General features: G+C 57.8%; 17 protein-coding genes and 1 non-coding gene across 18 annotated transcripts; 8 read left to right on the plus strand and 10 right to left on the minus strand.

The window, feature by feature from the left end:
- Positions 1-290: 290 nt before the first annotated feature.
- Positions 291-363, plus strand: SDRG_07528. The gene has a single exon. It is a non-coding gene; the product is annotated as a tRNA-Ile (tRNA).
- An 830-nt stretch (positions 364-1,193) lies between these two features.
- On the minus strand, positions 1,194-2,412 carry SDRG_07529 (Fe/S biogenesis protein NfuA). Its single transcript, XM_008613365.1, has 5 exons — positions 2,253-2,412; positions 1,960-2,201; positions 1,832-1,915; positions 1,679-1,788; positions 1,194-1,631 (listed from the first exon to the last, which is right to left on the minus strand). The coding sequence occupies exons 1-5, from the start codon at positions 2,392-2,394 to the stop codon at positions 1,400-1,402; spliced, it is 810 nt and encodes a 269-aa protein (XP_008611587.1). The 5' UTR covers positions 2,395-2,412; the 3' UTR covers positions 1,194-1,399.
- Positions 2,413-2,520: 108 nt separating this feature from the next.
- Positions 2,521-3,084, minus strand: SDRG_07530 (hypothetical protein). The gene is made up of 2 exons (XM_008613366.1): positions 2,862-3,084; positions 2,521-2,819 (listed from the first exon to the last, which is right to left on the minus strand). The coding sequence occupies exons 1-2, from the start codon at positions 3,022-3,024 to the stop codon at positions 2,782-2,784; spliced, it is 201 nt and encodes a 66-aa protein (XP_008611588.1). The 5' UTR covers positions 3,025-3,084; the 3' UTR covers positions 2,521-2,781.
- Positions 3,085-3,145: 61 nt separating this feature from the next.
- SDRG_07531 (hypothetical protein) lies at positions 3,146-4,321 on the plus strand. Its single transcript, XM_008613367.1, has 8 exons — positions 3,146-3,245; positions 3,295-3,354; positions 3,402-3,478; positions 3,523-3,654; positions 3,703-3,755; positions 3,802-3,948; positions 3,997-4,073; positions 4,119-4,321. The coding sequence occupies exons 1-8, from the start codon at positions 3,198-3,200 to the stop codon at positions 4,194-4,196; spliced, it is 672 nt and encodes a 223-aa protein (XP_008611589.1). The 5' UTR covers positions 3,146-3,197; the 3' UTR covers positions 4,197-4,321.
- A 306-nt stretch (positions 4,322-4,627) lies between these two features.
- Positions 4,628-7,532, minus strand: SDRG_07532 (hypothetical protein; the record flags this gene model as incomplete). Its single annotated transcript, XM_008613368.1, has 7 exons — positions 4,628-4,826; positions 4,869-5,053; positions 5,102-6,586; positions 6,631-6,843; positions 6,887-6,958; positions 7,006-7,213; positions 7,261-7,532. The coding sequence occupies 7 exons, from the start codon at positions 7,530-7,532 to the stop codon at positions 4,628-4,630; spliced, it is 2,634 nt and encodes an 877-aa protein (XP_008611590.1).
- Positions 7,533-7,898: 366 nt separating this feature from the next.
- SDRG_07533 (hypothetical protein) lies at positions 7,899-8,987 on the minus strand. Its single transcript, XM_008613369.1, has one exon. It carries the CDS (start codon positions 8,889-8,891, stop codon positions 8,007-8,009), a length of 885 nt encoding a protein of 294 aa, XP_008611591.1. The 5' UTR covers positions 8,892-8,987; the 3' UTR covers positions 7,899-8,006.
- A 1,305-nt stretch (positions 8,988-10,292) lies between these two features.
- On the plus strand, positions 10,293-11,360 carry SDRG_07534 (hypothetical protein). Its single transcript, XM_008613370.1, has one exon. The coding sequence runs from the start codon at positions 10,624-10,626 to the stop codon at positions 11,269-11,271; it is 648 nt and encodes a 215-aa protein (XP_008611592.1). The 5' UTR covers positions 10,293-10,623; the 3' UTR covers positions 11,272-11,360.
- Positions 11,361-11,950: 590 nt separating this feature from the next.
- Positions 11,951-14,070, plus strand: SDRG_07535 (hypothetical protein; the record flags this gene model as incomplete). Its single annotated transcript, XM_008613371.1, has 6 exons — positions 11,951-12,284; positions 12,346-12,465; positions 12,507-12,550; positions 12,597-12,735; positions 12,978-13,090; positions 13,150-14,070. The coding sequence occupies 6 exons, from the start codon at positions 11,951-11,953 to the stop codon at positions 14,068-14,070; spliced, it is 1,671 nt and encodes a 556-aa protein (XP_008611593.1).
- A 152-nt stretch (positions 14,071-14,222) lies between these two features.
- SDRG_07536 (hypothetical protein) lies at positions 14,223-16,453 on the plus strand (the record flags this gene model as incomplete). Its single annotated transcript, XM_008613372.1, has 14 exons — positions 14,223-14,300; positions 14,347-14,484; positions 14,524-14,607; positions 14,649-14,762; positions 14,807-14,903; positions 14,952-15,053; positions 15,104-15,189; positions 15,230-15,490; positions 15,533-15,643; positions 15,696-15,776; positions 15,821-15,913; positions 15,953-16,036; positions 16,084-16,133; positions 16,177-16,453. The coding sequence occupies 14 exons, from the start codon at positions 14,223-14,225 to the stop codon at positions 16,451-16,453; spliced, it is 1,656 nt and encodes a 551-aa protein (XP_008611594.1).
- A 59-nt stretch (positions 16,454-16,512) lies between these two features.
- On the minus strand, positions 16,513-17,920 carry SDRG_07537 (CMGC/GSK protein kinase; the record flags this gene model as incomplete). The annotated part of the gene is made up of 8 exons (XM_008613373.1): positions 16,513-16,604; positions 16,651-16,715; positions 16,762-16,812; positions 16,858-17,119; positions 17,163-17,269; positions 17,314-17,561; positions 17,609-17,815; positions 17,858-17,920. 8 exons carry the CDS (start codon positions 17,918-17,920, stop codon positions 16,513-16,515), a joined length of 1,095 nt encoding a protein of 364 aa, XP_008611595.1.
- A 310-nt stretch (positions 17,921-18,230) lies between these two features.
- On the minus strand, positions 18,231-18,690 carry SDRG_07538 (hypothetical protein; the record flags this gene model as incomplete). The annotated part of the gene is made up of 4 exons (XM_008613374.1): positions 18,231-18,293; positions 18,342-18,445; positions 18,497-18,565; positions 18,615-18,690. The coding sequence occupies 4 exons, from the start codon at positions 18,688-18,690 to the stop codon at positions 18,231-18,233; spliced, it is 312 nt and encodes a 103-aa protein (XP_008611596.1).
- A 183-nt stretch (positions 18,691-18,873) lies between these two features.
- SDRG_07539 (CMGC/GSK protein kinase) lies at positions 18,874-20,648 on the plus strand. The gene is made up of 8 exons (XM_008613375.1): positions 18,874-19,005; positions 19,052-19,267; positions 19,313-19,554; positions 19,604-19,710; positions 19,754-20,018; positions 20,069-20,119; positions 20,169-20,233; positions 20,281-20,648. Exons 1-8 carry the CDS (start codon positions 18,922-18,924, stop codon positions 20,439-20,441), a joined length of 1,191 nt encoding a protein of 396 aa, XP_008611597.1. The 5' UTR covers positions 18,874-18,921; the 3' UTR covers positions 20,442-20,648.
- SDRG_07540 (hypothetical protein) lies at positions 20,488-21,531 on the minus strand. Its single transcript, XM_008613376.1, has one exon. The coding sequence runs from the start codon at positions 21,519-21,521 to the stop codon at positions 20,535-20,537; it is 987 nt and encodes a 328-aa protein (XP_008611598.1). The 5' UTR covers positions 21,522-21,531; the 3' UTR covers positions 20,488-20,534.
- A 299-nt stretch (positions 21,532-21,830) lies between these two features.
- On the plus strand, positions 21,831-22,610 carry SDRG_07541 (hypothetical protein). Its single transcript, XM_008613377.1, has one exon. The coding sequence runs from the start codon at positions 21,876-21,878 to the stop codon at positions 22,524-22,526; it is 651 nt and encodes a 216-aa protein (XP_008611599.1). The 5' UTR covers positions 21,831-21,875; the 3' UTR covers positions 22,527-22,610.
- SDRG_07542 (hypothetical protein) lies at positions 22,569-24,105 on the minus strand. The gene is made up of 6 exons (XM_008613378.1): positions 23,884-24,105; positions 23,680-23,837; positions 23,324-23,635; positions 23,163-23,276; positions 22,973-23,114; positions 22,569-22,927 (listed from the first exon to the last, which is right to left on the minus strand). Exons 1-6 carry the CDS (start codon positions 24,098-24,100, stop codon positions 22,653-22,655), a joined length of 1,218 nt encoding a protein of 405 aa, XP_008611600.1. The 5' UTR covers positions 24,101-24,105; the 3' UTR covers positions 22,569-22,652.
- Positions 24,106-24,179: 74 nt separating this feature from the next.
- On the minus strand, positions 24,180-24,511 carry SDRG_07543 (hypothetical protein). Its single transcript, XM_008613379.1, has 2 exons — positions 24,309-24,511; positions 24,180-24,265 (listed from the first exon to the last, which is right to left on the minus strand). Exons 1-2 carry the CDS (start codon positions 24,483-24,485, stop codon positions 24,218-24,220), a joined length of 225 nt encoding a protein of 74 aa, XP_008611601.1. The 5' UTR covers positions 24,486-24,511; the 3' UTR covers positions 24,180-24,217.
- Positions 24,512-24,775: 264 nt separating this feature from the next.
- Positions 24,776-26,789, plus strand: SDRG_07544 (hypothetical protein). Its single transcript, XM_008613380.1, has 3 exons — positions 24,776-25,375; positions 25,426-25,697; positions 25,745-26,789. Exons 1-3 carry the CDS (start codon positions 24,802-24,804, stop codon positions 26,642-26,644), a joined length of 1,746 nt encoding a protein of 581 aa, XP_008611602.1. The 5' UTR covers positions 24,776-24,801; the 3' UTR covers positions 26,645-26,789.
- On the minus strand, positions 26,695-27,754 carry SDRG_07545 (hypothetical protein). Its single transcript, XM_008613381.1, has one exon. It carries the CDS (start codon positions 27,495-27,497, stop codon positions 26,760-26,762), a length of 738 nt encoding a protein of 245 aa, XP_008611603.1. The 5' UTR covers positions 27,498-27,754; the 3' UTR covers positions 26,695-26,759.
- Between the last annotated feature and the right edge of the window lie 27 nt (positions 27,755-27,781).

Consider the following 27,781-nt stretch of genomic DNA (forward strand, 5'->3'; position numbering starts at 1 on the left):
ATCGTCATGAAACTTTGCAGAGTGCTTCCTTGGGCTCCAAAAGAGCCAATTCCAATCAGATAGGGCCTAGAGATGTCTAGAACGTGTTCAAATAGGACGTACAATTGCTACCTTCTTGCGTGCTCTTTCAATGGGTAAGAATGAAGCAAATTTGGTGCGTAGTGCGTGAACATTGGTGACATGGGGCTCACATAGTGTGGTTTGATGTTGAATGATAAATAGGATCATTTAATGATGGAATATTTCTCGAGTTGATGTATGCATGAGTGTGGTAAGAGGGTGGTCAGACCGGTCGTATAGCTCAGTCGGTTGAGCGCAGTGCTAATAACGCTGTGGTCCTGGGTTCGAGCCCCAGTATGACCAATCTTTTGATCTTTTCATACTCCCATCACCAACGATGCTAGCGCTCTTTTTATCACCCTATATACTTCTTCGTCCCTCTGACATATGCACGGTATATTTTACTCGATCAGAGAGCTTCGACAAATGCATCGATTGGTCGACAAAAATGTCGTTAGAAAGTCGACAAGAAAGCGCCCAACGAGGCCAGAAATCGCCCCCCCGGGCCCAATTTTTTTGTTTTCGTCACTCATGCAACCAAATAAAGTCATGTATAGCATTTTTTCAATTTTTCATTTTTTGCCGATTTTGGTCAGAACTCGGCCGTGGTCAGCGAGGTGACCGTGGTGGCTTTAGAAAAAATATCCCAATCGTCATGAAACTTTGCAGAGTGCTTCCTTGTACATGCATTTGAATGGGTAGCCGATTCTTTTGCTGATACACTTTTGCCTGTTCGTCCTCACTAATTTGACGAGCGCGATAAAAGTCGGTGGGTGCCTGTTTTTTTGTCATCCTGAGTACCTTGCCAAATTTACCGTGACCAGAGCTATGAAGTCTCGCGCCATGCTTTTCAGTCTACCTTGCACCAATGCATGAGTATGCGGCCCAAGGGGTTCCTGGAACGTCCGTCTTAATGACGTCTAGTGCCACAACCATCTTTCGGAGAAGAAGCATGAACGACGCCAACACGCGATGCGGAAGTCGCTCCAATTCGAACTTCGCAAAAACTCGAGAATGGGCACTAAGGTCTTCGTCGCAAAACAAAGTTTGAGAACAAGAAAGCGAACCCGTCGTCGTGGATCTCTGGTGACACTGTCGCAATACCATCGCCAAATCCGCAAACACGTCTTCTGCAAAGGACACACACGGTTCTGCAGTGACGCTCAACTATAACGCAACAACCATACTGAGCTTGCGTTCAGAGATGCAGGGCCCAAAGCGAATTGAGATCACCCTTGCTTGACCCCTGAGCAAACTCGGCATCGGGATCTCGTGCATGATCACGTGCCGGTGCAGCTGGCATCGTAACAATGTCGTATTACAATTGTTTGGCCGCAGCTTAGATCGACGGAATACCAGCCGCACGCAGCCGCGCCTCCAACGATTGGAACTCCTTCTCGTTGATTTCGTTGAGCTCTTCATCCACGACTTCGAGGATACCTTGCACTTCCGGGATGTAGTGCATAAGCATGTTTTCGACACCATTCTTGAGCGTCACAGACGAGCTCGGGCAGCCCGCGCACGAGCCCGCAAGCTGGACACTGACGATCCCCGTCTCTTCGTCAAAGCCCCTACGTATCGGTGCTTGAGTGCGTTAGATATGTGTGCGGTCACCGACTTGTAAAAAATATCACCACCGTCGTCCTGGACGGCCGGGCGAATGCGGGTCTCAAGGAGCTCCTTGATCATGGCAACGACTTCGTCGTCGTCGTCCAAGATTGTCGTGTCCTAATAAACGAGCGTGATGATGCAATCGACGAGCGAGGTGCACCGTAATGACCGGCTTGTCCGACATGATGGGCTTGCCCGTCGCGTAAAAGTCCATGATGGTCGCGAAAATTTGGCCGCGCAAGAGCTACGGACATGTGAGATTTGTGCCACGCCAGCACGACGCATTACATCCCAGTCTTCATCTTCGGTCTTCGTCACCGAGATGAAGTCCTTGCCAAAGAAGACGCGCGTGACGCCGTGGATCGTGAAGAGCTCCTTCGCGAGCAACGACTGGCGCACTTCGGGCGACTTGGGCGTAAAGTCAACACCCGTCGTGAAGCGCTCGTCAAGCACGGCGCGACCCGGAAGAAACTTGATGCTGTGCGGGTTGGGCGTGTTCTCCGTCTGGATAAACATCGAGCGCGAGGGCACTACTCGCAAGAACCAGATGGGTCAAGGGTGGAGGAAGCCATGGCACGTACCGGCAAAGACAGCAGTCATGCGCGGCTTTACGATCGGTCGCATCGAGTGGAAGCTCATGGCCATGGCGCCGTGGGTGGGCGCGCGCGCAGCAATTGCAGCGCGCTGCGAGAGCGAGACAAGGCGACGGACAGCGCGGCTCATGGACGTCCACAGCAAACGGCAAAATCGAAATGGCCACGTGCCATTGGCTCCTGGACCTCATCGTGCGTTGATTGGACAAAATACCTGCCCGAAGAAACCTCCAGAATTCCCAACAAACGCCAACCCCATCAACGACCTTCCTCCAGTCTTCTGCAATGTATTTCTACTTACCTGAATCAAAGCCCCCTGGACAATGCCACGTCTGTTGCCGAGCGTAGCAACACAGAAGGGGCTCAATTGGAATGGCGCAGACGCAATAGGAATAGCACTAGACCTCGTTTCGCACTCGCCATTCGAGTCACGATCTACTGGTACTGGAGGCCAACGACAACGGACGCAATGGAGGGCGGCGCGTGCTTACGATACCTTAGAGAATAAACGCAGCACTTAGTTGATATCGTCGTCGTCAAAGTCGTCCCCAAAGTCTACACATGATCGTGAGGACGGATGCGGATCGGGATATTTACCGTTGAAGAAGTGCTGGTGCACGAGCAAGTCGGCGCGCGGGTTGTAGCCCATGTCGACGTCGGGGTCCATTGGTTGCATTTCGCCTTCCAGCTGCATCTCGAGCGCCGGGTGGTGCCCCGGGACGGGCGGCTGCCGCGTGGCTGAGCGAGGTGGCGAATCCATGTTTTGTTTTGTTTGCGGTTGAATATTGCCGCGCTTGTATGGTATACAAAACCTAGCTTTTTCGGGGAAATTAACGCTACAAGATTTATATAAGAATGATGCAGTCTAACGACCACCTGAAAAACAATGACGTCACATAGCATAATTCTGGGAGTCGACGGCCGCCGAGCGAGATGCCCATCCTTACCTTCATCGCACGCGTCTCCGATGGCATGATCCTCGTGCGTCGATCCCGTCTTCATGGACCGCTGGCGCTCATGCCTGGACTAGGTGGCCTCGATGGAGTCCACGGGCGACTACCACGACAACCTTGACACGTACAAGCAGCAGGTACTACACGCCGCTGCCAGTTGTCGCCCACGCGGTTTGCATGATAGGGCAAGCAAATCATGAAGAAGCTCAACCAGCGGTCACCGACCAAGTGCAGTATCGAGTCGGGCCCGTACTGCTTCCAGTACGACCGCGATCATGCGGAGCCAAGGCTAATCTCGACACTAGCTACCTCATCGAGGAGGGCAACTGCTACCTTACGTTTTCGGACAAGAACTACCCGAAGCGCCTTGCGTTTTTGTACCTGGAGGAAATCCATGCTGGTTTTGTCGACGAGCTGCAGCGGGACCACGGAGACAAGTACAACCGACCGATCCATGCGAGCAGGAAGCTCACGCGTGCACTTAGCTGGCGAGACACGGTCACGACAATTGCGCGGCCGTATGCGTTCATCAAGTTTGGTACGTAGTTGACTCATTCTTCACGAACGTCACCAATTTTGCATAGACAAGTTCATCCAGCGCAAACGCAAGGAGTACACGGACCCCAGCTCCTCCCAGAACATGTCCAAGGTCAACAACGACCTCGCAGATATCCACAACGTCATGCGCAAGAACATCCAAGAAGTGCTCAACCGCGGCGAAGCCATTGACCGTATCATATCTACCGTTGTATGCGCCAGCATCATCTTGCTACGTGTAGGCGTCTCACAAATGTCGTCCAACCTTGCGGACCGCTCGAAGGACTTCAAGTGGGGCGCCAAGAAGCTGAGCCTTCAGGTACGGTCGCTCGATGCAACGCAAGGTCGATTCACCTCGTCGTAGGCCATGTACCAAAAGTACGGCCCACTGGTCGCGATCGGTCTCTTCATCGTGCTCGTACTCTACTTCAAGTTCTTTTAAAGGACACAAGAGCAAACCATCGACGACTAGACTCACTAACGTATCACAAAACCCGATGATCGTATAAGGACGAAGGCTACTTGCTCAGTGTTGCTAGTACTTGGCCACGTGCGCGACCATTGTTCACAACGGCTTGGTGCGTGACGGCTTGCGGAGCATGCCAGCCGGTTGGTGCACACGGGCGCCGAACGCGACGTCCTTGGCCTCAACAAGGTCCGACCCGCGGTGCTGCGCCGCCTGGGTGGCAAGGTGCGCGAGCTCATGGGCGTACTCGAGCGCCATTTCCCGCAAGATGACCTCGACCTGCGGGCTCAAGGCCGCAGCATCGCGTCCGCATCGGGCCGCCACGATCTCGTTCCAACGCTGCATTCGAGGCTTTTCGAGCACAATCATTATATCGAGCAATTTGCAGCAAAATAGAAAACAACCAATCAAGTCTCGTCACGGGTGATCCTTGCCCCGTACAGACGCACGCTGCCATCGAGGGCTGCAGTCGCAATTTGGGGCCGCATGGGATGAAACGCGACGCTCGTGACGACGTCCGTGTGTCCATGCAGCTTGGCGAGGCAGCGGCCCATACGAATATCGTAGATGTACGCCACCTTGTCTTCCGAGCCCGTCGCCACGTACCTGTCCTCAAAATAAGATCCCGACGACGACAACATGAGGTACCGCATGCAGGGGCTAAATGCCATACCGAGGGCGTGTACTCGGTTGAGATGCTCGCCAAAGCGCATGATGCAGTTGTCAGCGCGGATGTCCCAGAGGTGCACGGTGCTGTCCGGTGCGCTCGTGAGCAAGAGATCGTACACATTGGGCGCGTGATTGACGTAGCTCGACGCTCGGGGCAAGACGACCTACGCGCATTTATACTACAACCTAGTGTGAAGAAAAAGGCGACGAACCGAGTGAGCCGGCCGCGAGTGGGCCCCATGGATCGTGCGAGCTGTTTTCCCAGCGGCAACATCCACGATGCGGATGCTCTTGTCCGAGCCAATCGCGACAAGGAGATGGGACAAGAACGCGTTGGGCGCTGCGAGACCCGTGAGGCTCTGGACAGCTTCAAAGCGGTAGGACGCGACGGCTTTTGCAGTCGAGAGATTCTCGAGCTGTGCGACGTCGGCGCGCCTGCTCTTTGCTTTCTTGGCGTGCTCGACACAGCCCGCGGCGTGGGCCATGTCGATGTCATACAGATACAGCTTGACGGTATTGCCTACTGCAACCGCGACAAATTTGTCCATATAGTAAAAGACAGCATCGGCAACGTCCGCCTTGGCGGGCTTCTTGGCGCGTTTGGAGGCGGATGGAAGCGGTAGCGTGAGCGACGCTACGTCGCTGCCGTTGACCCACACGCATGCCGTAGCATCGGCGGACGCTGTCAACAGTAGCTTGTTCGAGTGGCTCCAATGGATCGCGCGCACAGCCTTGTCGTGGCCCACAAAGAGATGCGACTGTGGCTTGTGAAGTGCTAGCACTTGGCCGAGCCGGTCGTTTGCGGCCGTTGCGAGCCGACGCCCGTCGTTGGAGAACTCGATGTGATTGATTGCCATTTCATGCAGCTTGACGTGCGATGACACGAGAACCGACGGCACGGGTGCGTCCAACGGGTACTCAGTCAGTAGTGTCGCTGCCTTCGTGCTGGCCTTCGTCGCCAGCTTAGCTTTCCCGAGGCCCTTGAAGCGAAGCGAGAGTGATTTGGGCTTCTTCTCTGCACCGTACCCGGACGACGGAATTGACGTCCGGTACGTTATTGGTTGATCGAGCGGGCTCTTGACGCGCTTGGCCAACGGCGTTAGCAGCTGCGTCAAGACGGAGCCCTCTGGTGGCAAAGCTTGCGGGTGCATTGAGAGTCCGTGCGTTGTAGTCAATGAGGACTGTACAAGAGCGTGTTGCGCCGCCGCAACACCGAGAGCGGTGACCCGGGGCATGAACGCGTCCAGTACCCAGACGTCGCAGCGGCCGGGCTCGGGCCGCAAGGACGCGTGCTTGGCAATGCCCATTGACACCTCAACATCGTCCTGGAAGGCGCGTATGACGCGGGCGTCGTACGAGAAAGCGTTAACGCCCACGAGGTAGTTGACGGTTGCGACAAGAAGAGTGTGCGCCGCCTCCACGATAGGCTGCACGTCGAGCAGCGTCTCAGGCGACGCGACCGTGGCAGACGAGCCCATGTATGCCAGTCCCAAGATTGTACACGTGGTTTCGTGCATGGGCTCCATGAGGTGCTCCATACCTGGAAGGACGACCGGGGTCGGGTCCAGCGACTCGTTGGCCTTGGCGAGGGCCCGCGCCTGGGCACTTTCGTACGCGCGTTGGCTTCGAGCCCACGGCGGCAACGAGCTCACTACGTTTTGAGTCGCATCGAGCACCTTCTCCACCTGTTGTGCGACCTAAAAGGCTCATCGTACACGCTATAAGCGAGGCGTCTTCTCACATGTTGTTTCTTCTCCCGGCGATCGAGATACTGGGCCAGATTGATTGATGCGAGTTCATTGCCAAATTTGGTCGCGTCGAAGACGCGGACGACGCCATCGCCAAAGGCACACGCAATGTCGCCCGACGTGGGGTGGATAGCAAGACGCAAGATCGCGTAAGCCGAGAGGACGGCGGATTGAAACAAGAGCTTTTGCTCCGAGAGGTCCCAAATCTACGAAGAGTGGGAAACGTGCGTAGGGCGCTGAGCGATGTACTTTAAAGGTCCGATCTTCCGACGCCGTCACAAGCCAGTGCGGATGGCCTGGGTGGAAAAGGCACTCTGTGATCTAGTTGGACGCGCTTAATGAGTGCGCTCATGTACAGGATGTCCCACCTTGGCGAGATGGCCCTCGAGGGTGATGAAGATTCCGCCCGTTTGTGCCTGGAGCACATCAACCTGCTTGGCCAAAGCCACAGCGAGTAGCGTGCCCGACGCATCGAACGCAATTGCAGACACTTCGGCGCGCGGCGATTCCAGCAGCGGAAGCTTCTGGATGTCAATCTTGTCGTACGGTGCGGGCACCAGGCGCCACAAAAGGATTCTAGGCACGTGTGACGACCGAGCACGCGGCACAGTCAGTGTGCGCACCGGTCCGTCGATACGGTGCATAAAATATCACACGAGGTGCTTTCGTGGAAGCTGGCAAGGTGCACGCGCTCCGTGTGCCCGCCGAGCTCGACGAGACCGGGCATGGCCGACGACGGGCAATCGTTCTCGGGCGACGCTTCGTTCTTCCACAGCTGAAGAACGACGCAGTCAATGTACTCGAGAGCGACGAATGCGTAGCGCCGACTTGCACACGCGTACGTGGCAGTGGCCGCCGGCGTCCACTGCCGCGTCGCATTGGGCACGAGAGCCATTCGGCAATTTGGTTCAAAACGTATCTTTCACAGCGGCTAAAAGGCGTTTAAATGGCGTAAAACCTACCCAATCATTCCAAATTGACGTTTTTTGTTGTGCGCCTTTGCAAGGAAATAATTTCCTTGGCATCACTTGCCACACGGGCCTGCATTTGTCTTCCCACGGCGAGTGCGTCGTAAACAAATGTGCAGAAACTGTCACGATGCGAAAGCCACGACACGATCGACAAGTCAAGCAACCGAGCTCACATAAGTGTTAATACCGGTACCCTCGTGCTCGTTGCCAGGGCCATGCACCAAAATTGCATTTGCTTCCTCCACTTGGTGCGCAAAGACGTCCGGCACTCGCGTCTAGGCGTCACAACCTCTCTTTTCACGACCCGTCTTATATTTATTAGCGCCACGATAGGACTGCCATCCGGCTGGTACGCCTCGTCGGGCTTTGCTTTCAACTAAGCATGCATCGACATCGGCTCACATGGTCACGACACTTGCCGAGTTTGCTTCCAATACGATTTCGACTTGACCCGAAGCGTCATTGGCTTGGTCCTTCATCTCGATCGCAGACGCCCGTGCGGCGATGCGCTCGCGCCGGTCGCGCAGCATGACGGCGCCGAGAAGACCAATCGCAAACATGACAATGCCAAAAAGAGCTCCGACAAGCGGCCCCGTGACAGCCGTCGATTGGAACATCGATGGCGCCTCGGCTTCCACCGCCACGTCCGTCCCCGCGCTCTTGAGTTGGCACGCAAAGTTGGCGTAGTTTTTGATGGCACCAATGTCGACGCTAGTGCACTCGAAAACGCGGTCGGGGAGGTTCTTTCGGTTCTTGAGGTTGGGTAGTTTGGCCTGCGGGTCGGCGATAAACCAAAATCGAATGTCCACGTGCGCGGTGAGGCGCTCGAGGTCGATGAGCGGCCCCGAGATGCTCATGGCACCGGTCGAAATGCCGTAGACGGCATCCAGCAAATGCGCATCGCCGCGTACGTTCTTTTCGTATGCTTCCGCCGTATAAAAGTCGGCGACGTTGATGTCAACGACAGCTTCTGACGCACTGTCTTCGTTCGACGGCGCGAGCAAGGCCGCGTCCGCAGCGCCAAGTTTGATGTCGATCGAGAGAAGAACGTTGACGTCCTCCTTCTGGTCGTCCTCGTTCAGGAATTTACCAAAGGCGACTGTGCTGCTGTAGTCGTGCGTCGCGAGGAGGCCAAGGCCTTGATTGAGCACGTTGCCTTCGATCGCATCTACCAGTTGCAGCGACTTGTAGAGATGCAGCCACTTGCGCGGGTCGCTTGTGATGTGCTGCATGCCTGCCGCAGCCTGCAGAGCGAAGACGAGGAGTGCGACGGCTCGGACCATGCTGGCAAATGCTGTTGTGGCACAAGCTCTGCTGCAAGCCGCTGATCCACGCGCGTATATCTAGAAGAAGTGACGCATGTTCGCGCGCGAAAAGTCGGAGGATCTAGAGCAATAGAAAATTTCTACTATAAATGCACGCACTGCCCTCCAGGACACAGCAAGCGAAAGTGCTCTCCGAGATACGCTAGCTGACTTTGGGTGAATCGCGGAAACGAGCGTCCAGTATCAACGACTAATAGGACGTGGCTTGAGCATACCATGCAGGACGTTGACATGACTTCAGTTGCTAAATTGGCGGTCGCCATGGTGTGCTGCGTGGGCTGTCTTACTGCCACCGTACTCTTTGTCGTTGCGCTCGACCTGCGATTCCGCGCGGTGCACCTATTTTCTTTTCTCAGCGCCGCGAACGAAGTCGCATTCAACGGACCCCACCCCGACACCGCAGCGACAATAGCCTGATACAAGGACACTCCTCAAGCGACTACGATGTGACGACTGCAAATAATCGAGTGTACTCTAGTTGCGCATACTCCTTGCTTGCGCTATTCCAAGGGAAGTAAAAATCTTTGGCCTTCATGAACCACATCTGCAGGGACGACCTCTATGCGACCACCTCGCCTGAAATGCGCGTGATGGTGTTGCATTATACACTGTGTTAGTCGCCTTTCTGTGGCACACACTGCGCGTAGTACGTGTTGAAGGTAAGACACATCCAGCCCTTGGATTGACAGCACGTCGCTTGCTTCCAGTACCGCCCGCCACATTGCCCCCAGTCGGCGCTGCAAGCCTCTGGGTTCATGGTGGGTGGCATGGTGCCCGCCGGACTCGGACTTGTCTGCGGCGTCAAGGGTTTGGATGTTGTTGGCTTTGGAGACCGGCTATGGGCGTGTGGGTGCCGTGTTGTTGGTGGCAGTGTCGGTGGTGCGCTCACCGGCGTCGGCAAGGGCGTCAACCGAGTCGTTTCTGATGGCGAAGGCTCGTTCGAACTGGTACCATCGAAGACACAACCTCTCGCCCCTGAGGGCAGTTGCTGACACGTCGCGTCGGCCGGTGCCACGCACGTTCCGGACGCAGCGTGGCTTCGCAGACCGCTGTTACAATCTTGCGTCGCGACATCGCCCTTCTTGGGGCATGCATCGCCTTCCGCGCCGCAGATGGGACCAGCGACACAATACGTGGCGTCGCCAACGACGCTCACCTGTGTACATGCCGTGCGACTGCGATGATGCGCCGCCTGCGCGCACACTGTAGCAAGGAGGACCGCGACGACGACCTTCATCGTGGTTTCGATGAACAGGCAATGCGGGATCCGGAGGTGCCTCGAACGCCATTGGCTGTCTCTCCCGTCCATCCGGATTTCTGCACGCGACAATTGGACGACACACACAAGATATTTGCGTGAAAAACAACCCAAAAGCAAAATTCTGCTTCCATCGCAGGCTGCATGCATCGCGGTGCTGACGCGCCGCTGCAAAGAGCCCACTTGGCGCTTTATATGGCACCGAGAAACCGTGCGTCTCCAAGTATGAGGAGCGGGCGACTCAGACCCGCGCCGGCCCGTCGCGTGACTTACATTCTGACGCCGCCTCATTGGCCCAAACGCGCAAGGTGCGCTAAAAAACAGCCAGCGCACCATACAAACCCAAAGACATAATTACCAACACCACTTGGCAGGACCGAATTTTCGTTGTTCGCGAGAGACGCCCGCACAAGCGAATTTGGTGTTGAGAGCATGCAGCTTGTCTCGGTCGTCGTGCTCGTTGTCCTGAGCCTCGCCAGCTTCGTCGCTGCCTACAACGACAACCGCGACGTTCTCGTCAAGAATGCGCTCGGCGAGTTCACCGAAGACTTTGCGCGGTCGGAAAACGATGCCTACAAGGCGATCCGAACCGACTTTGGCTTGCCGCTGCCCGGCCACACGACGGCGCCCGTGACCGACGCCGAGTACATGCACGCAATCACTGTCGTTCAGAGCCTCGGCAAAGTTGCGGACCAGCGCGCCGCTATTGACAGCGTCCGCGCCGTCATGGCACGAATGACAAAGACGGAGCTGCTTCAGTTCATGGGCGAGTTTGACACGGAGACAACCACGAAATTTGTGGCCCTCGGCGCGGCTTTTGCCCGCAACAATACGACTGTCCGCATGGAGGCGTCCTCCGACGACGCGATGCAAGCCAGCGACGTAGGCTTCGAAATGTCGGCCATCGGCGCAGCGATTGTCGTCGCGTCCGTTCTCGTCGGTGTCGTGCTCGTCGTCCGAATGCACCGCCACGAAGGCGACGCTGCCATCATCGCGCACGTGCTCCGAGCGATTCAAGACAAGGATAAGAGCCGCCACCAGCACGAAAAGGCTGCCAAGACGATCGTTGTCGTTGTGTAGTGCATTCCCACATCGTCCCCCACCATCATAGTTTACTAGCCATCCAACTTTAACTTAAGACTCTTTTTAAACCAGTCGACCCGCGTCAATTTACTCGAAGCACAGACGAAAAGCCAGCACCGTGTGACAAGGCGATCGTTCGCTCGGACCGACTTGCTCAAGATCGAACACCTCGCCAAAAACGTCAAGCTCAAACCGTATACACCCGAGCGTTTGTACCTTCAGTGCTAGCTGGACTTCTTCCTCCACTTGGACACAAACGCCAGCTTTGTACCCTTCCTTGCCTGCCCCTGCATGTGAGGAACACTGCGCGGCCTGCGTGGTTCGTCGTGGATTGTCGATCAGGCAGGTACACCACTCGTACATTTGGGCATGGGACCCACGATTTGGGGTACCACTTGGGTGACTGGATGCAATCCGCTGCTGGACTGGATACGATATTTGCGCAACCCATCATTGAGGTTGGCTTGGATTTTGAATCGAATCTTTGCGTGTGGATGGATCCCAGTTTAATTTTTCTCGTCGTGTCCTAGTGCTGTAGATGCAAGCAGTTTGCAAGGTTGAAGTCCAGGAGGAGTCCAGCTGTGGGCAGGTTGATTTGGGCGTGAGTCTGGGCCGTAACTTAACGGTGGTGAGCGTGCCACGTCATTCCAGCCGTTTCGGTGCAACCGACGGCGGCATGGAGAAGGACGCGGCGGTCAAGTGCTTGATCGAGGACGAGCCAGCGGCTGAGAACGAGGCGCCCGAAGATGCGGAAAGCGAGAACAACGGAGCGTACTGCGCCAAGCTCATGGACGACGCAGCGATACGAGCGCTTCGGCGTGCGCTCGTGAAGACGTCTGTGGCGATGGAGACACACGGGCATCTCCGCAAGTTTCAGCGCAAGCCCGAGGAGCCACATTCGCTAGAGCATACTTCGCGACGCAAATCTTCGCTCCAGCGTGATGCCCACAAAGTCCACGAGTTGCAGATGCCTGTGCTTCCGCACCGCCCAGCCTCGGCGCGGCCAACCCGTACGACAGACTCTGCTGCTCGCGTAGAAAAAGAGCTTGGACAGCCAATGTAATCGTGTAGCGCCCGCTGGCCATGCCAATCGATCGCGTCCGTCCACAGTACACAGCAGTGCAGTCTCCAATAACAAGCTGCGACGGTCGTTCCAGGTCGTGCTCGCCGAAGAAAAGGCCAACTACACAGGTACAGCAACCGTCCAATGCACAAGTCGTCAGCGTCCGTAGAGCTTGAAGATCAGTATCTCACGCTAAAAGACGCCATTTTGCGTGTACGTGCCTCTTCTCTGATGAAATGCCTCACGTCGACGCTCGTAGCATTTCGACGACGTGCTGCACAACCCGCACAGCGTGGACCGCGACTTGAGCGCGGATGCGTATGCGCAGCTCGCTGAGATGGACGAGCGTCTGCGGGAGGAAAACCGGCTTCGGCCCCATGACGAGCCCAAGCCGCGACGTACGTCTTCGCCACTGCGCATACCCCGGCCACCGCCAATCTCGCGATTAGACAGCTAACCAGCCCATAACCGGCTAATCTATCGCCGCTTGTCGACGGTGTCGGTTGAAAACGTGGCGCGACCGGATAAGCATACGGATATTGTTGCCAGCCAATGACGGCCACATTGCCTCTGTCGTTGAAGCAGCCGAGATGGACAAGGAGGCGCTCCTAAATGGACCCTTGAGTGCCAGTCGTGGCAGCGACCGGGCGCGAAGCCCTCGTCGGCGTCAAGGGTCGCGTCGCTCGCGCAGCCGCACGCGAAGCCCAGCGCGTGATCGTCGAAGCCCAGCGCGTGATCGTCGAAGCCCACGTCGTAGCCCGCGCCGGGCCGACACGCGGTCCCCACCCCGGTCTCGCCCAACGTCCCGCAAGCCCGAGCCGCATCATGGCGACGGCAAGGTCGATCCTGATCTTCGCGATGTCAACGACGACCCGCGCGTGGGCACGGTGCTCCCGTGTGCGATCAAGGCCGCGCGTGGCAACACTGGCCGCAACACCGAGTCGTTCGACCCCGCGTCGACACTGGTGCGCCCAGCCATGCGCATCATCGTCGGACCGAAGAAACCCGTTTTCGACAAGCCGCTCAAGCACGACGACGTGGTCGTCGTGCCCGACTTTTTTTGCGCCGAGGACGACTGGAGCATCTACTACAAGCTCATCGAGGAGATGCGCGCGGCGCAGTCGACCGGCACTGCCAAGTCCGAGTGGATTCCGTGGGCCGAAGGCTGCCACTTGATTTCGCAAAACCCGACGGGGTCGCCCACGTACGAGATGGTGCTGCGGCGCACGAGCGAGTATTTCAACATGAAGGCGGGGTCCCAGGGCACGCGCTTCAACTGGTACCGCGACTCGTCCGACTGGAAGCCGTTCCACCACGACTCGGCGGCGTACAACCCGGGGCGCGCCCGCACGCAAAACATCACGGTTGGCGTCTCGTTCGGCGCCGAGCGCGAGCTGGCCTTTCTGCACGCGCAGAACGGGTCGCGCATCTACTTTCCGCAGTGCAACGGCATGCTCTTTGCGTTTGGGCGCGACGTCAACATCAACTGGAAGCACGGCGTGAACGCGCTCGCGCCCCAAGTGTTTTGCGGCAAAGGTCGGATATCCATCATCCTCTGGGGCCTCGCGCAGGACGTCATCGAGGAGCCGGAGAGCCCCGCGCTCTTGACGAACGACGCGCGCAACGGCTTTGACAACCGCGGCCGCGCCAACGGTGACGTGTGCCGCGACTTTCAAGGCGGCTCGTGCCGCTTCGGGGACCGCTGCAAGTTTAGCCACGCGTCGCGCCGCTAGACTCGAATTTACTAGTATCTTGCTGCGCTCTGAAGCGCTGCGTCGTGCGGTCGCTCAGCGTCGCAACGTTGACTGAATATTCTACTAAAAGCGAGAAATAACTGCAATTTGCGTAACGGAGCAGTACTTGAAGCCTCCGGAACCCGACGAAAATGACCTCGACGAAGCGCCTGACAGCCGACTTTTTGATGTCCCATGCTGGCCTCTACGACCTCGGCAGCACCAAAGAGGTCTTGTCAAGCACATAATCGCCTTGCCAACGTGTGCGTGCATTAGCTCATTCTACGCCAGGAAGGCCTAGCCGAGATTGACGACGCGTGCGCGCAGGAGCTCAGTGCGCTCGAGCTCCTCTCACTCTCTCACAACGCGCTGACGAGTCTGCAAGGCTTTGCGCATCTCGTCAACCTCGTCGAGGTAAAGCTTCGTATCATTGTCTCGCTCCCATGTCCGTAGCTCAACATCAACTTTAACCAAGTGACGTCGCTCGAGTCGCTGCAGTGCTTTGGCCTCCAAAAACTGTACGCGGCCAACAACTGCGTACGTGGCTACTCGTCGCACTCGACTCAGTCTCCATGCAGATTGCGTCACTGGCGCCGCTCCGCGCCTTCCCAAAGCTGTCGCACATCTCGATCTTTGGCAACGCGATCTTGGACTTGGACGCAGCGCTGCATACGTGCAAGCACCTCCTCAAGGTAGCAAGCAATAGAGCGCACATCGTCACCAAGCCCACACGTAGCTCAAGAGCATCGATCTGGACGGCAACCCGTGCGCGCGTCTGCCTGGATACAAGTACCACGTCCTGCGCGCGCTTCCTCGTCTACGTGCGCTCGACGGTCTTGATTTCCCTTCCGTGTTGACGCGTCAAGATTGCTCGATCGTAGGCGACGTCGTGCAAGCGCTGGACCGCGACCTCTGCGATGTGCCTCCACCCGTCCCGAGCTCGAGCTTGCGCGCACGGCCGTCGACGCCGTTCCAGGCAGAACGTACAATAGTCGTAAACCTACATACCGATCATCTATCATTATCCGCGTAGACGTCGAGGAGTTGCGCGGCCACGTGCAGCTCTTCCGCGACGACTTTCTCAACAACAACCCGATCTTGCTCGAGTACCTCGCCCAGGTGCGTACCTCGGCTGCGACGACGCTAATTTGCTACGCAGAGCCGGCTCTCGCCCAACGAGCCCGCCGACGAGGAGGCGCCAACCAACATTGAGATCGAAAACAACAAGTCGGTGTTTGTCGAACGCATGCGCTTGGCCAACCCCGACCCGTCGGGGGTCGAAGGCGGTCACTCGGAGCCTCCGCTCACAACGCCTCGCCCGTCGACGCCGTCGGTGGCGCTCTCGTTCCACGCGGTCGTCGACCCGTCGGACCCGAGCACGACGATTCGGAAGCTCCTCAAGCACATCGAAGGCCTCTCGGTACCGAAAACGGCCACACGCCGTCCACAGACAGGCTTGTAGGAAATGGTGTCGCACTACAAGAGCCTCGTGGGCGACGCTGCCATCAAGACACTGCGCCAAGAGAACGCGCAGCTGCAGACTGAAGTCAACAACATTCCGATTCTGCAGCAAGTACTCGAGCAACGCAACCATTGGGAAGATGGGTGCGATGCGTGCCTCTTAGGAAATCCACGAGCTCAAGAAACAGCTCTTTGTGCGACCGGCCGCAGACCCCGCCGTTGAAGCGCGCTGCACGCAGCTTCAGGTGCTCGGCGCGGTATACCATTGAAGATGACATGATTCGTGTAGATGGAAAATGCGTGCTTGACGCGGCAAGTGGCCAAGCTCCAAGCCATTCTCGACGCCAAGGCGACGTCGCCGGACGTCGTCTCCAAAGAAGAGGTGCGTTTGTGTTGTCTGCTAACCTCACGAGAGCCGTAGATCCTCCACGAAGCGGCGTCCGTGGACCTCGAGCTCACGGAGCTCATTTTGAAAAATGAGATTTCGCTCCAGCTCATGCGGCATGTACGAGCATCACTTCTCGACATCAAACGACCGTGATTCCGTGCTAGAGCATTCAAAAAACCAAGCTCGAGCTCCAGAACGAGCGCGTCGCCGAGCGGTGCGTGCACTAGCGTAGGAGCACGTCTTCCACGGTGGTGTAGGGTCGGCGTCCGGCGCCCCATGACGAGCGCGGGTCCTGGCGACCGCGTCTCGTGTGCGGAGCGAGCGCCAAGCTTGGAGCGCCCGACGCGCGTGGCCCCTCGGGCCATCCACACGTCGGCCGGTCCGCGCGTCGCCATCAAGTTGCACAAAGCGTCGATGAAGAAGAGCGGGACAACCAAGAAAAAGTCGACGCGGCCGCGCACGATCAAAGAGGACGAGGTCGTCGAAGGCAACAACGCGCCTGAGGCCGCGGCCGACGTGCTCGTGCTAGCGTGAGCCACCTGCAAAATTGGCATCCACAAGCAACTTCGTTTGTTTTGTATAACGCCACGCGTCTACGATTCGTCGACTTGGGTCCAGTTCCACGCATTGCGCGCATGGGGGGGTACGAGGCGCTCCCGAACGTCCTGCGGCACTTGCGATAGCTCTACAGCAGCGCCATTGAGCGTCCAACTTCCAGAGTCTACAATGACCTTGAAGTGTAAAGTTAAAGAGGGGCGGCACGGGTTGGTTGTTGGCGAGGGCGAAATGCGGGCGCCTTCAAGTACATTTTGATATACATCACGACGTCTCGCAGTACGTACCGCAAGTCGTCAAAAAACGGGTGGGCCGCAGCCTCGAGCGGGTGCATGCGACTAGCATACGATCAGTGGCCAAGCACAAGCGCATGAGTTGAGTACTTGGACGGAGCATAGACGAGCATCTTGGTGATGAGGTCGACGGCCTCCGAGTGGCAATCGCCAAACTTGACAGCCCATTGCGGGCGGATGCGCGGGAACTTGAAGTCCGTGTGCTGCGGGTTCATCGCGTGGACGTCGTCGCGCGTCGGCGTGCCCACGATCTTGATGATGTTGCTGAGCTGGTCCACGAACCCGCTCTCGCCAGGAAAAAGTGGCTTGGATAGCAACATTTCGCCAAAGACGCACCCGAGCGACCACATGTCTAGGCACGTGATTTGGACAATGGCGACACGCAGCGTGCCTACCGATGGCCGTCGTGTAGTTGGTCGCTCCAAAGATGAGTTCCGGTGCGCGGTACATGCGCGAGCAAATGTACGAGACGTTGGGTTCGTGGGCCTGGAGCATCTTGGCACTAGCCGCAGTCGTTTTAATGCACGAAGAAGCAGGGTCGCATACCTGCCGAAGTCGCAGAGCTTCACGACGTGCGTCTGTGGGTTCACGAGTACGTTGTGGGGTTTGATGTCGCGATGGCAAATGCCCATCGAGTGCAAGTACCCGAGCGCAATGCACATTTGGTACATGTACAGCTTGGTGTAAATGAGCGGCAGCACCTTCTGCCGTTCCTGGAAGCGGCGAATGATGCTATAGATCGTCTCCGGGATGTACTCGAGCACGAGGTTGAGGTAGAGGTCGTCCGCGCCTGCCTAGGGAGGGTGCATGGGTGACCAGCCGACGATGAGGCATGGCGTACCCGCGAGTAGAAGCTGTGCTTGAGCTGCACAATGTTGCCATGGTGGAGCTGACGCATGATCTGGAGCTCGCGGTTCTTGATGCGCTTGTCTTGGAAGATCTTCTTGATCGCGACAACTTCCCCCGTCTCCTCGATGACGACTTGGAAGACAGCGCCGAACGAACCGCACCCGATCTGCCGCTCGACGCGGTAGTGCACCGTGCGCCCCTGGCGGCTATGAGACCCTGCACATACAGCGCTTCAACTTACATCCGACAGCGCATGCGACGAGTTCTCCAGCGTGATGCTACGGACCGCGTTCTCGCCGCCCATCGCCATGCACTAGTCCAAAGATGGAAATCACCGACTTGCCTTCGTCCTAGTCGGCTAGCATCCGGATAATCCGGATATGATGGTTTCCATGTTTTTGCTTCAACCTTGCGACGAGCGCAATGCACGGAGGAACGCTTGGGCGAGGGACCGTGGCAGCCTTGGCGTTGACGAAACAGCGAGCCCCGAGGCCAACCGTCTGGCGTGGATGGGCCTCGTGCGTCATGGATGATGCTATCAACTATCCCGACGCTAGAACATATCAGGGTGGTGTAGTATTGGGTGCTATCTATCTTGTTGCGGAATTCATACTCTACTCCATGTCGTCGAGATCGCCGTCAAAGTAGTCGACCTTGACCAAGCGACCGTCGAGCTCCTATGTAAGAGGGCTCCGACAAAGGTGCGTCGCAGAAGATGCATGTACCTGGCCGTTCATGGCGAGCATGGCGCGAAACGCGTCTTCCGAGTGCTTGAAGGTGACGCAGCCCGAGAGAAACATCGTGTCTTCGGACGTTGGCAGGATACAGGCTACCGAGGCAGCGCGTCCATGAGGCCCTCCAGCCGCTCACTCTCAGCTACCTTGAGAGACGGCGCCAAACTTTTCAAAGGATTCGCGGAGCCGCGTGCTGTCGGTGCGCCAGTGGATACCTAGGCAATGGGGTCGATCAGCAGCGTCCCAGAACTTAGGTTGGCGTACCTTCGACATAAATACTCGTCGTGAAGAGCCGCGTCCGGCCGAGGCTGCGCGCAAAGGTCCGTCCGCGTCCAAGCATGTTGGCCGTGTTTTTGCAAATGGGCGCCTTTTTGACCAATCGGCGTCGACTGCATAAATCCGCCGATTCGGGGCAATTCGAATACGATAGCCAATAGCGTGCCGTTCCAATCAAGATTTTGGCCAATCACATGCGAGATGCATCGACGAGATCCGGGGTCGAGGGGTGCTTTCCGGCGATATCTTGGCAACTGTATATGCCCAAAAAGTCGAAACTCGGGGCGTGACGAAGATGAGCACCGCGAAGGCCGACGCCGAGAGCGACGCGGCCGTCAAGGCCATCACGATCTCGAGCTCAACGCATACGCTCGCCGACGTACGCTGGCGCCATGACGAGGCGCCACGCTCATGCCATGCGCTAGGGCAAGACGATCCATTACTCGGCGGAGCGCATCATCGGCAATGGGTCCTTTGGCGTCGTCTTCCAAGCTGCGATCGAAGAGACGGGCGAGGTTGTCGCGATCAAGAAGGTGCTCCAGGACAAGCGCTTCAAGAACCGCGAGATGCAAATCATGCGCCAACTTCAGCACGACAACATCGTGCAGCTCAAGCACTGCTTCTACTGCAACGGCGAGAAGGTATAGCTACGATCGGTGGTTATGGCACTCAACCGCCGCGTGTAGCCCGACGAGCTCTACCTCAACTTGGTCTTGGAGTACATTCCCGACACGCTGTACGGGGTCGCCCGCCAGCTGCAGCGCAATAAGCAGTTCATGCCGATCTTGCACGTCAAGCTCTACATCTACCAGATCTGCCGGGCCCTCGGATACATTCATGCAATGGAGATCTGCCACCGCGACATCAAGCCTCAGAACCTCCTGCTCAACCCACAGAGCCACATCGTCAAGATTTGCGACTTTGGCAGGTGCGTCCGCGTCTCCTACACCACGTCATCCCATAGCCCCGACTATTAGTGCCAAGAAGCTCCAGCCAAACGAACCCAACGTCTCGTACATTTGCTCACGCTACTATCGCGCGCCCGAGTTGATTTTTGGAGCGACGGACTACACGACGGCAATAGGTGTGCAAGCGCCACATCCCACGTCTCTCTCACCTTGCATTAGACGTGTGGTCGCTCGGTTGCGTCTTTGGGGAGCTTCTCCTCGGCCAGCCACTCTTCCCTGGTGAGAGCGGTGTTGACCAGCTCGTCGAGATCATCAAGGTGCTGGGTACGCCTGCGCGCGAAGAGATTCAGGCCATGAACCCCAACTACACCGAGTTCCAGTTCCCGCAGATCCGCGCGCACCCGTGGTCCAAGGTCTTTCGCAGCCGGACGCCCGAAGAAGCCATCGACCTCATCGCCAAGATGCTTGCCTACGATCCCGTCAAGTACGCTAGCAGAAATGGCCTCAAATGATCGAATGCCAATGGTGCTCTAGGCGCATCAAGCCCTTGGAAGCCGCCGCGCACCCGTTTTTTGACGAACTCCGGTACATTGGAGCATTCGTATTTGCACGTCGCTCACCGCGCTCTTCGTAGCCAAGAAGGCTTTGCGCTCCCGAACGACATAGCCGTGCCGCCGTTGTTCAACTTTACGGCCGACGGTGCGTTCCCAAACGATATGACGATCAAGCTCATGTGTCTTGTGCAGAGCTGAGGCACGTTGACATGGCGACGCGGGAGCGATTGGTGCCCGAGCATGCGCGCAACGATGTCAACTGGCCCGTTCAAGACGATGGCTCTTGGCCGGACGCGTCCAAGGAACCCAAGGAGCCTGTCGTCGAGGCGCCTGCGCAGCTGCCGACCGAGTGAAGGCGTCCTCGTGCCCCTGGATATTACTGCGTGTGGAAACAATGGCTGATGCTGATGGTACAATGAATTTTACATACTGGGTTGCTATAAAAACTATGGGGAAATCATTACCTGGCGCCCGACGTGCATCAGGCTCAGCTTGTTGCGCAACGGCGTTGTGTTCTCCTTGGCGCGGCGCGGCGACTTACGCCGCTGGGCTTCCGTCGCCATGTGACCGACCACGTCACCACCGCTGAGGCGGCGCTTGCTGCGACGAAGCAGCTTGGGCGTCGTCATGCGAATTTCTTCCTTGGCCTCTTCGAGCTCTTGTTCGAGACGAGCCACATACGCAGTTTGCTCAAGCTCGGCGAGAGTGTACAAATGCTTGGCGAGAAGTCGCTCAAGGTCGCCTTCCAAGAGGCTGTGCAGTGCGCTCAGCGCCTTGCGCGTGATCGGGTACGCCGTCATGTGGATCTCAGCGCATGTATCGCGGTACAAGCGCAGAATCAGCCGCCGCGGGAGCCAGTACAAGCTCGTGGGCGACACGATAGACGGAGCGCTCGCCGTATCAGCACCCGTCTCGACGTCCGACTCTTCGCCTTCACCAAACGACGCGCCGTCTTCGCCACTGCTGCCTTTCCAGCTGCACGAATCATCGTCCGAGTCGTCCGACGAGCTGCCTTCGGACGTTGCACGTTCATACAAGATGTCCTGATGAGCTTCAGTTGATGGCTCTTCACTCGTTTCCACCATGTCGACGTCTTCGGTCTGGTCCAGCCGGGCAGCGCGCGACGTGTCGTCCGTCGTATCGTCAAAACCGTAGATCTTGGCACCGCGGGCGCGGCTCGCGCTCAGTACATCGCACAGACGCATCGTGGACTCGCCCCGGAGATGCATGGCCTCGCCGCTGGCTTCGACGAGCTCATGCATGGCCGCAGTGAAGGTGTCATGGAACTCATCGACGACGGTCGCCATGGCCGCATCGCCTGCATGGATGGCGTAGCCCGTCTGACGGGCGAGGTTGAGGCGTGCGCGATCGAGGGTAGCCGCGAGCGTCGCCTGGAGGTGCTCCTTTGTGACCCAGCACACGTACTTGCTCATGGTCGAGAGATTGCAAATGGATTTCCCGCCTCCCTTTGCCGCCTATACTACTATCCGGATACCGCAGCTGCCCGTCAACCACTCTGTGCGGATAGTCTTCTCGTGAAATAGTGTATACCCTCGCAACCTAGAAAACCAAGCCAAGACATCATCTGAACTCTAATTCTATTTCGAACAGGTTTTACTCCTAAGTACTGTTAAGTTCTTGGTCACTGCGTGTCCGGATACATAAAGCGCACCACTTTCCTTCAAAGCGCACCAACTTTTGAAGTAGCGCACCAGAATTCGAGACATGCACCTTCTCGTTCGGCAAGCTTTCATTCTTTTTGTCGGATTCGAACACGCCAAGATCGCATGACCTGCCGCGAGTGCTTGGAAGAGACGTGCTCGGGCGCTGCGCTCTTTCTCTGCAATGGCATCGACTTGGCCTGCGGCCTCACGCTCGTAGCCTACGGTGCCTACCTCGGAATCAACCACTTTGCGCCGACGTGGCTCTTTGCCCCGATCTTGGGCCTCGGCGGGATGCTCGTGTTCACGTCGCTGCTGAGCTGGTGTGGCTCGTCGTGCCGGTCGTGCACGAGCCTGTTGCTGATTTCATCGTGGCTCCTTACGCTTGTCGCGCTGCTCGAGCTCGTCATGGCCATCGTCATCATGACGCAAGGCGACGCGATCACGGATTTTCTCAAGCAGCACCAGGCGGAGCTCCACCTCACAGACGACGAACTCGCACTCCTCGAGTCGCACAAGTTTGTACCCGCGTACATTCTCTTTGGCTTGTTTGGGATGGAGCTTTTGCGCTTCTGCTGCAGCTCGTGCCTTCGCCGGTCGCGCCTCGAAAACAAGTATGCGCGCATGAACCTCAAGAACCTTCGGGGCATGGAAGATAACCTCGTGCAGACAAAGAAGGAGCGCGAGGTCTCAGCCAAGTACCAAGCGCTCAAGGACAAGTATCGCTCCAAGTATACTGGCGAGAACGACCAAGCGAGCAGTTTGCTCCTTGGCTAGGCGTCCTGCGATTGCATAGGAATCCGCCTGCAATAAGTACTGATTCTTTCGTGGCCTGAGAATTTAAGATGGCCATCAACTGCATTGTTGCTCCCTTCGTTATACACCCGGCCAGGCTAAAGCTTTTTACGTGGCGGGCTCCATGGCGCGCGACGCCTTCCACTTGAGAAAGGTCGCCACGTCCGACGTGACAAAGTCCACGAACGCACTGAACTGGTGGTGACCGCGGATGACGCCGAGGCTCGTGCGCGCGACGTCAAGAAGTCGCGTGTCGCGCTTGCTGTTGTTGCGAATGAGCTCAAAGTTGCGCTCCATCATCTCGAGCGCAAGGGCAAACTCGCGCGTCTTGCTATACAGGAGGCCGAGGCGCCGACACGCTTCGGCCTGCGCCACCACATTGTCTACAAGAGCTCCTCGATGACAACCTCTTGGAATATTCTGCGAACCGATCTTTTCAGCGACAACGAGGTACTCCTTGAGGTAGTCCATGGCCTGTTGCGTATGGCCCAGCGCCTCGAAGGTCGTCGCGAGTGCTGCATACGCCTTGCACTCGCCGTCGACGTCCCCGAGGTTCTTGCAGAGCACGAGCTATGGGATGATGAAATCAGCGACATGAAGCGAAGTCGACGTGCGTACATAGTCTTTGAGGTACAGGAGCGCGTCCGTCGCTTGGGCCATCGCGTTGTGGCAGCACCCGATGCGGTACTGACCGAGCGCGACGCTCGGGAGGTCGTTGGCGTCCCGTGCGCACTAATCGCCGCAGTCAACGCCAACAGTCATGGGCATGTAAATACTACGTCGAGGAACTTGATGTGGATGTGAATCGCTTGGTCGTATGCGCCGGCGCGCTCGTGGATGGAAGCCACTTGTTCGTAGACTTTGCAGAGCTCGTGGAGCGCGCGGATCTTCTCGGCCTCGGGGCGCATGAGGCGCACGAGCTGCACGTGGAGTTCGTGGTTGTCTTGCGCCTTTTCGAATTCCTTCAAGCCGTAGTAGGCGTTGCCGAGGTTCTCGAGCGCGCCGATCTCAAAGTCTTGGTTGCGCGCAATGCGGGCAATCTCCAAGCACTTTTCGTAGAAAAAGACGCCGGTCCGGAGGTCGCGCGCGGCCTACGAGCGCTCCATCGTGTGCACTTAGTACCACAATCAAGCACCGTAAAGTGGGCGGCGAGGCGCTCGTACGACTCGAAGACTTGGATCACGTCGCCTTGGCGCCGCGCCGTCTCGGCTGTGGTGAGGTTGTCGCGCAGAAAACTCATTTGCGCTGGCGAGACGCCGATCGGAAGCTTCTTGTCGGCGCCATCAGGCCCAACTACGTTGGTTTAGTAGATTGTTGAGCACTAGGTATGGATATTTACTCTGTGTGTCGACGCGGTGGACCAAGTAGAAGAGGTCCACGAACGACTGCACGAGGCCCGACTTGAGCACTTGGGCGCACACCTCGCGCTTATCGACAAGCGAGCAAAAGACGGGGCCGTCGTCGCGCGACCCAGTCTTCTCGGCGCCGTTGCCGGCCGCTCGCAGCGGCTGCTGCCGCGTGGGCTTGACGCCGACCTGCGGGACCCGAATCGCCATGACTCTAGAAAATCCGATAACGGACGCAGCGTTTCGAGATGGACGACGCTCCATGCGCCAAGAAGTCAATGGTCGGCGGTGTAGTTGTAGCATCGGCGGTGTATTAGTAGTAGGGCATTAGGTGTGGACGTGCAGAAAGGACGCGGTGGGTTGCGGCAGTGCGTCCTGCTCGTTATGATGGGAACGACTGTGTCGGAATATATTGTACCTCGATGGACTCTCGCCGGTGGACCGCTTGTTTGAGCTGGTGGTGCGACTGGCGCGCCCAGCGGTCGCTGAACGCTGCAAACGCACTGGCAACGTAGTAGCAGCAAGCTATGACGACGCTGCACACAAGCACGAGTAGCGGCAGCTTGGTCGTCCTGCCTTTGGCCCCGAGTTGCATCGTGGCGCCAAAATAGCACTTCGCGTGTCGTTTCACATTATTTGACTTAAGCTTTCGGGATTGCGATAGTCGATACGATTTCACCTTGGTACACGTCGAGGAAAGATGGAACTACCGGTGTAGTCGACTACCGGTAGCACGTGCGACGTTCTTGGCATTGTAGCTTGTGGCGAAGGCAACGCGGTAGCTGCCACGTGTACCACGTCATATGGGCGTCCCAACTAAACCTATCAAGGTATCGACTTTAGTCGATGGCAGTCGGTCTCGTTCCTTTTAAAACTGATATTGCATATTGACTTTGACAAGATCAGGGACGATGAACCCGACGTCGCGAGCGCTGCTGACGACGGTGTCCATGTACTGGAAGGGCTTTGACCTCGACAGCAAACGCGTGATGCTCGACGCGCAGGGCGGCTCCATGCAGGAGCAGAAGGAAGCGTCGCTCAAGTCGCGGAAGGCGCTCGCCGAGCACACGAAGCGGTTCCGGAAGCTCGCGTCCGAGCCCGAGAAGGCCGCGAGCCTGCCCGGCCTCCTCAAGGCGTACCAAGAAGAGATCGACACGCTCACAAAGCGGGCCAAGTTTAGCGACAATGCGTTCTTCACCTTGTACAAGGCGCTGTACGAGGCGCCCGACCCCGTGCCGGCGCTTGAGGCCGCGCTCGAAGCCTCGGCGGTCGTCGCCAAGCCCGGCGGCGACGCCGACATCGAATCACTGCGCAAGGAGATTGAAGCGTACGAAGTCGAGTTTGCGATGCTCAAGAACCAGGACATTACGATCCGGAACCTCGAGGCCAAGATCGCGGGCTTCACCGAGACGCTCGAGAGCATGGTCGAAGAGCAAGTCAATGAGCGCTGCCGCGACGTCGAGTACAATGCGAATCTGCGCGAAGGTTCGTACTGCGGCGTCTACAGGCAGCGGTGCTGGAACGTACAATTGTAGATGAGATGGCGGCCATGGCGGCCCATTTGACCAAGTCCATGGAGCAAGCGCGGCAAGAGCGCGACGACGCCCTCGCACAGCTCGACCGGCTTCGTTCGGACGTGCTCCACGCCAAGCAGCGCAACGAGCAGTTGCAGCAGGTGCATGCAAAGGAGATGGCATCCTGGGTCCTCGAGTCGGACCGTCTCCGCGCCCTCCAGCTGGAGAACCAGCTGCTTAAAGACCGCGTCCAGAGCCCCGGCCTTGATCCCCACGAGCCGCTCGAGTCCCAGGTGCGCCGTCGTACACTATTTTTTATAAACTATACTACTTTGCATAGCGAGCCATGGAGTGGGAGCTCAAGCTCGCCCAGCGCGAGGCGCAAATCACGCAGTTGACGCGCGATTTACAGACCGCCGAAGCCCGCACACCGACGCTCGAAGCGGACCTGGCGGCCGCGCTCGCCGACGTGAGTGCGCTAACGACTGAAGTGGCACACCTTCTTCACCGACCCACGATCGCAGCCTATGAAGACCTCCTCGCGCAGGTGACGTCCTCAGCCGCCGCGCCCGATGGGATGCTCGAGACGCTCAAGGCTGAGCATGCGCTCGATGTGGCGAGCCTCGATGGCGTCATTGCGACTCAGCAAGCCAAGTTGGCCGAGTGTGCTGCCACGATTCGTCAACTCGAAGACGCAGCCATGGAGGAGCCGTCGGCGCCATTGCTGCAGGACGTCTTGGCCTCAAGCAGCACCGAGGGAAGCGACTTGAAGCTCGTGTCGATTCTACGCACGCAGCGCGACCGCCTGCGCGACCGCTTGAAAGAGTCGGACCGCGAGCTCCACAAGGAGACAGAAAAGATGCGGCACATCACCAACCGGCTCGCGCAGCTCGAAGCCGAAAACGTCGACTTGGTGCAAAAGCTGCGGTACCTCTCGACGGCCAACACGAATAGCAACAGCAACAACGGGGACCTCGAGGAGGCCGCGCCGTCCACCAAGTACGCGCGCCTTTACGAAGAAAAGATGAGTCCGTTCGCGCAGTTCAAACAGCTCGAGTCGCAATCGCGCTTTGCAAAGCTCAACACGATCGACAAGATCCTCCTCACGAGCGCACGCATGCTCCTCAGTCATCCCGTGACGCGGCTCTTCATGCTGCTGTACCTCCTCTTCCTTCACACACTCGTCGCTCTCACCATCTACATGGCCATGCACATGTGCGACGTCAGCAACGACTCATAGTACATGCATTCGTACAGTACCTAACCCTCTTGATGTCTGCCAGAGCGTACTTGGGACAGACAAATTAACTTGCATTTTCGGCACAGAGTATGTACAGAGGATGAGCCCACACTACTTAAAACGCAAAGATGTTTTGCGTGTCGCAGTTGTCGTTGGTGTAGCCCTTGAAGCACTGGCAAATGCCGCAGCCAAAGTCGCAGAGACCGCGACCCGAGCACTGCGAGACGTACGTGTACGTCCCCGGCGCCGACATTGTCGGCGTCGAGAGGATGTAGAAGGTGGAAGCCGTCGAGACGGCCGACCCATCGAGCGCCTTGCCGTTAAATTTGCGGTCGACCGTAATGACCGCCGGCACCAACGCCACCGCAGGCGCGATCGACCGGACATAGTAGATGGCGTTCTCGAACACGATCTTGCTGCCGACGACGACAAGTGGCGCTACCGCGGCATCGACGCACGTGAACGAGTCGGAGCCGACGTCCCATATTCCGATCTGACACGCGTCGGCGGCGACCGTGACGCCCGTTGCGTAGTAGATGATGTTGCCCGCTGTGAACGTGATTTGCACGAGCCGGTACGCGAACGTGATGGAGTTTGCTGTCACGGCAGTCGCGATCGCAAGGCGGTCCTTGATCTTGACGAGGGCAGGCAAGGTCGTGAACGCCGTGGTCAAGCCCGAGACTGCGAACGTGAGGCCGCTTCCGCTCGCGTAGTAGGCACCGGACGCCGTCGCGCAATAGTCGATGGCTTCGCCACGGCGGTTGTTGGCGGTCACGACGGCGCGAACCCCCGTGGTCAAGATGGCGGGGGAGCTGTCTGCAAACTGCGACGCGACGACCTCGGGCAGCCGCATCGGACCCGGGTTGTCAACGTATTGACACGCGACAAAGTAACCGCGCTCGAGGACGCCTCCGACGTTGAGCGCGGGAATCACATTTGGATAGTCGGGCTCACTGGCGCGGTGGCACGAAATGCTCGAAAAGACCTTGTTGGGCAGCGCCTGGAACACGGCCGCAAAGACTTTGCCGGCGTCGACCACCGAGCCGTCGTTGATGGGGATTCGAGGCGTCAAGTACGACTCGCCCTCGTGGTCGTACACGCGCAGCTGGATCCACGACTTGGTCCAGTCGAGCGTCG

Source organism: Saprolegnia diclina, assembly GCF_000281045.1.
Source record: "Saprolegnia diclina VS20 unplaced genomic scaffold supercont1.22, whole genome shotgun sequence".
In the NCBI taxonomy this organism is placed as follows: domain Eukaryota; phylum Oomycota; class Saprolegniomycetes; order Saprolegniales; family Saprolegniaceae; genus Saprolegnia; species Saprolegnia diclina.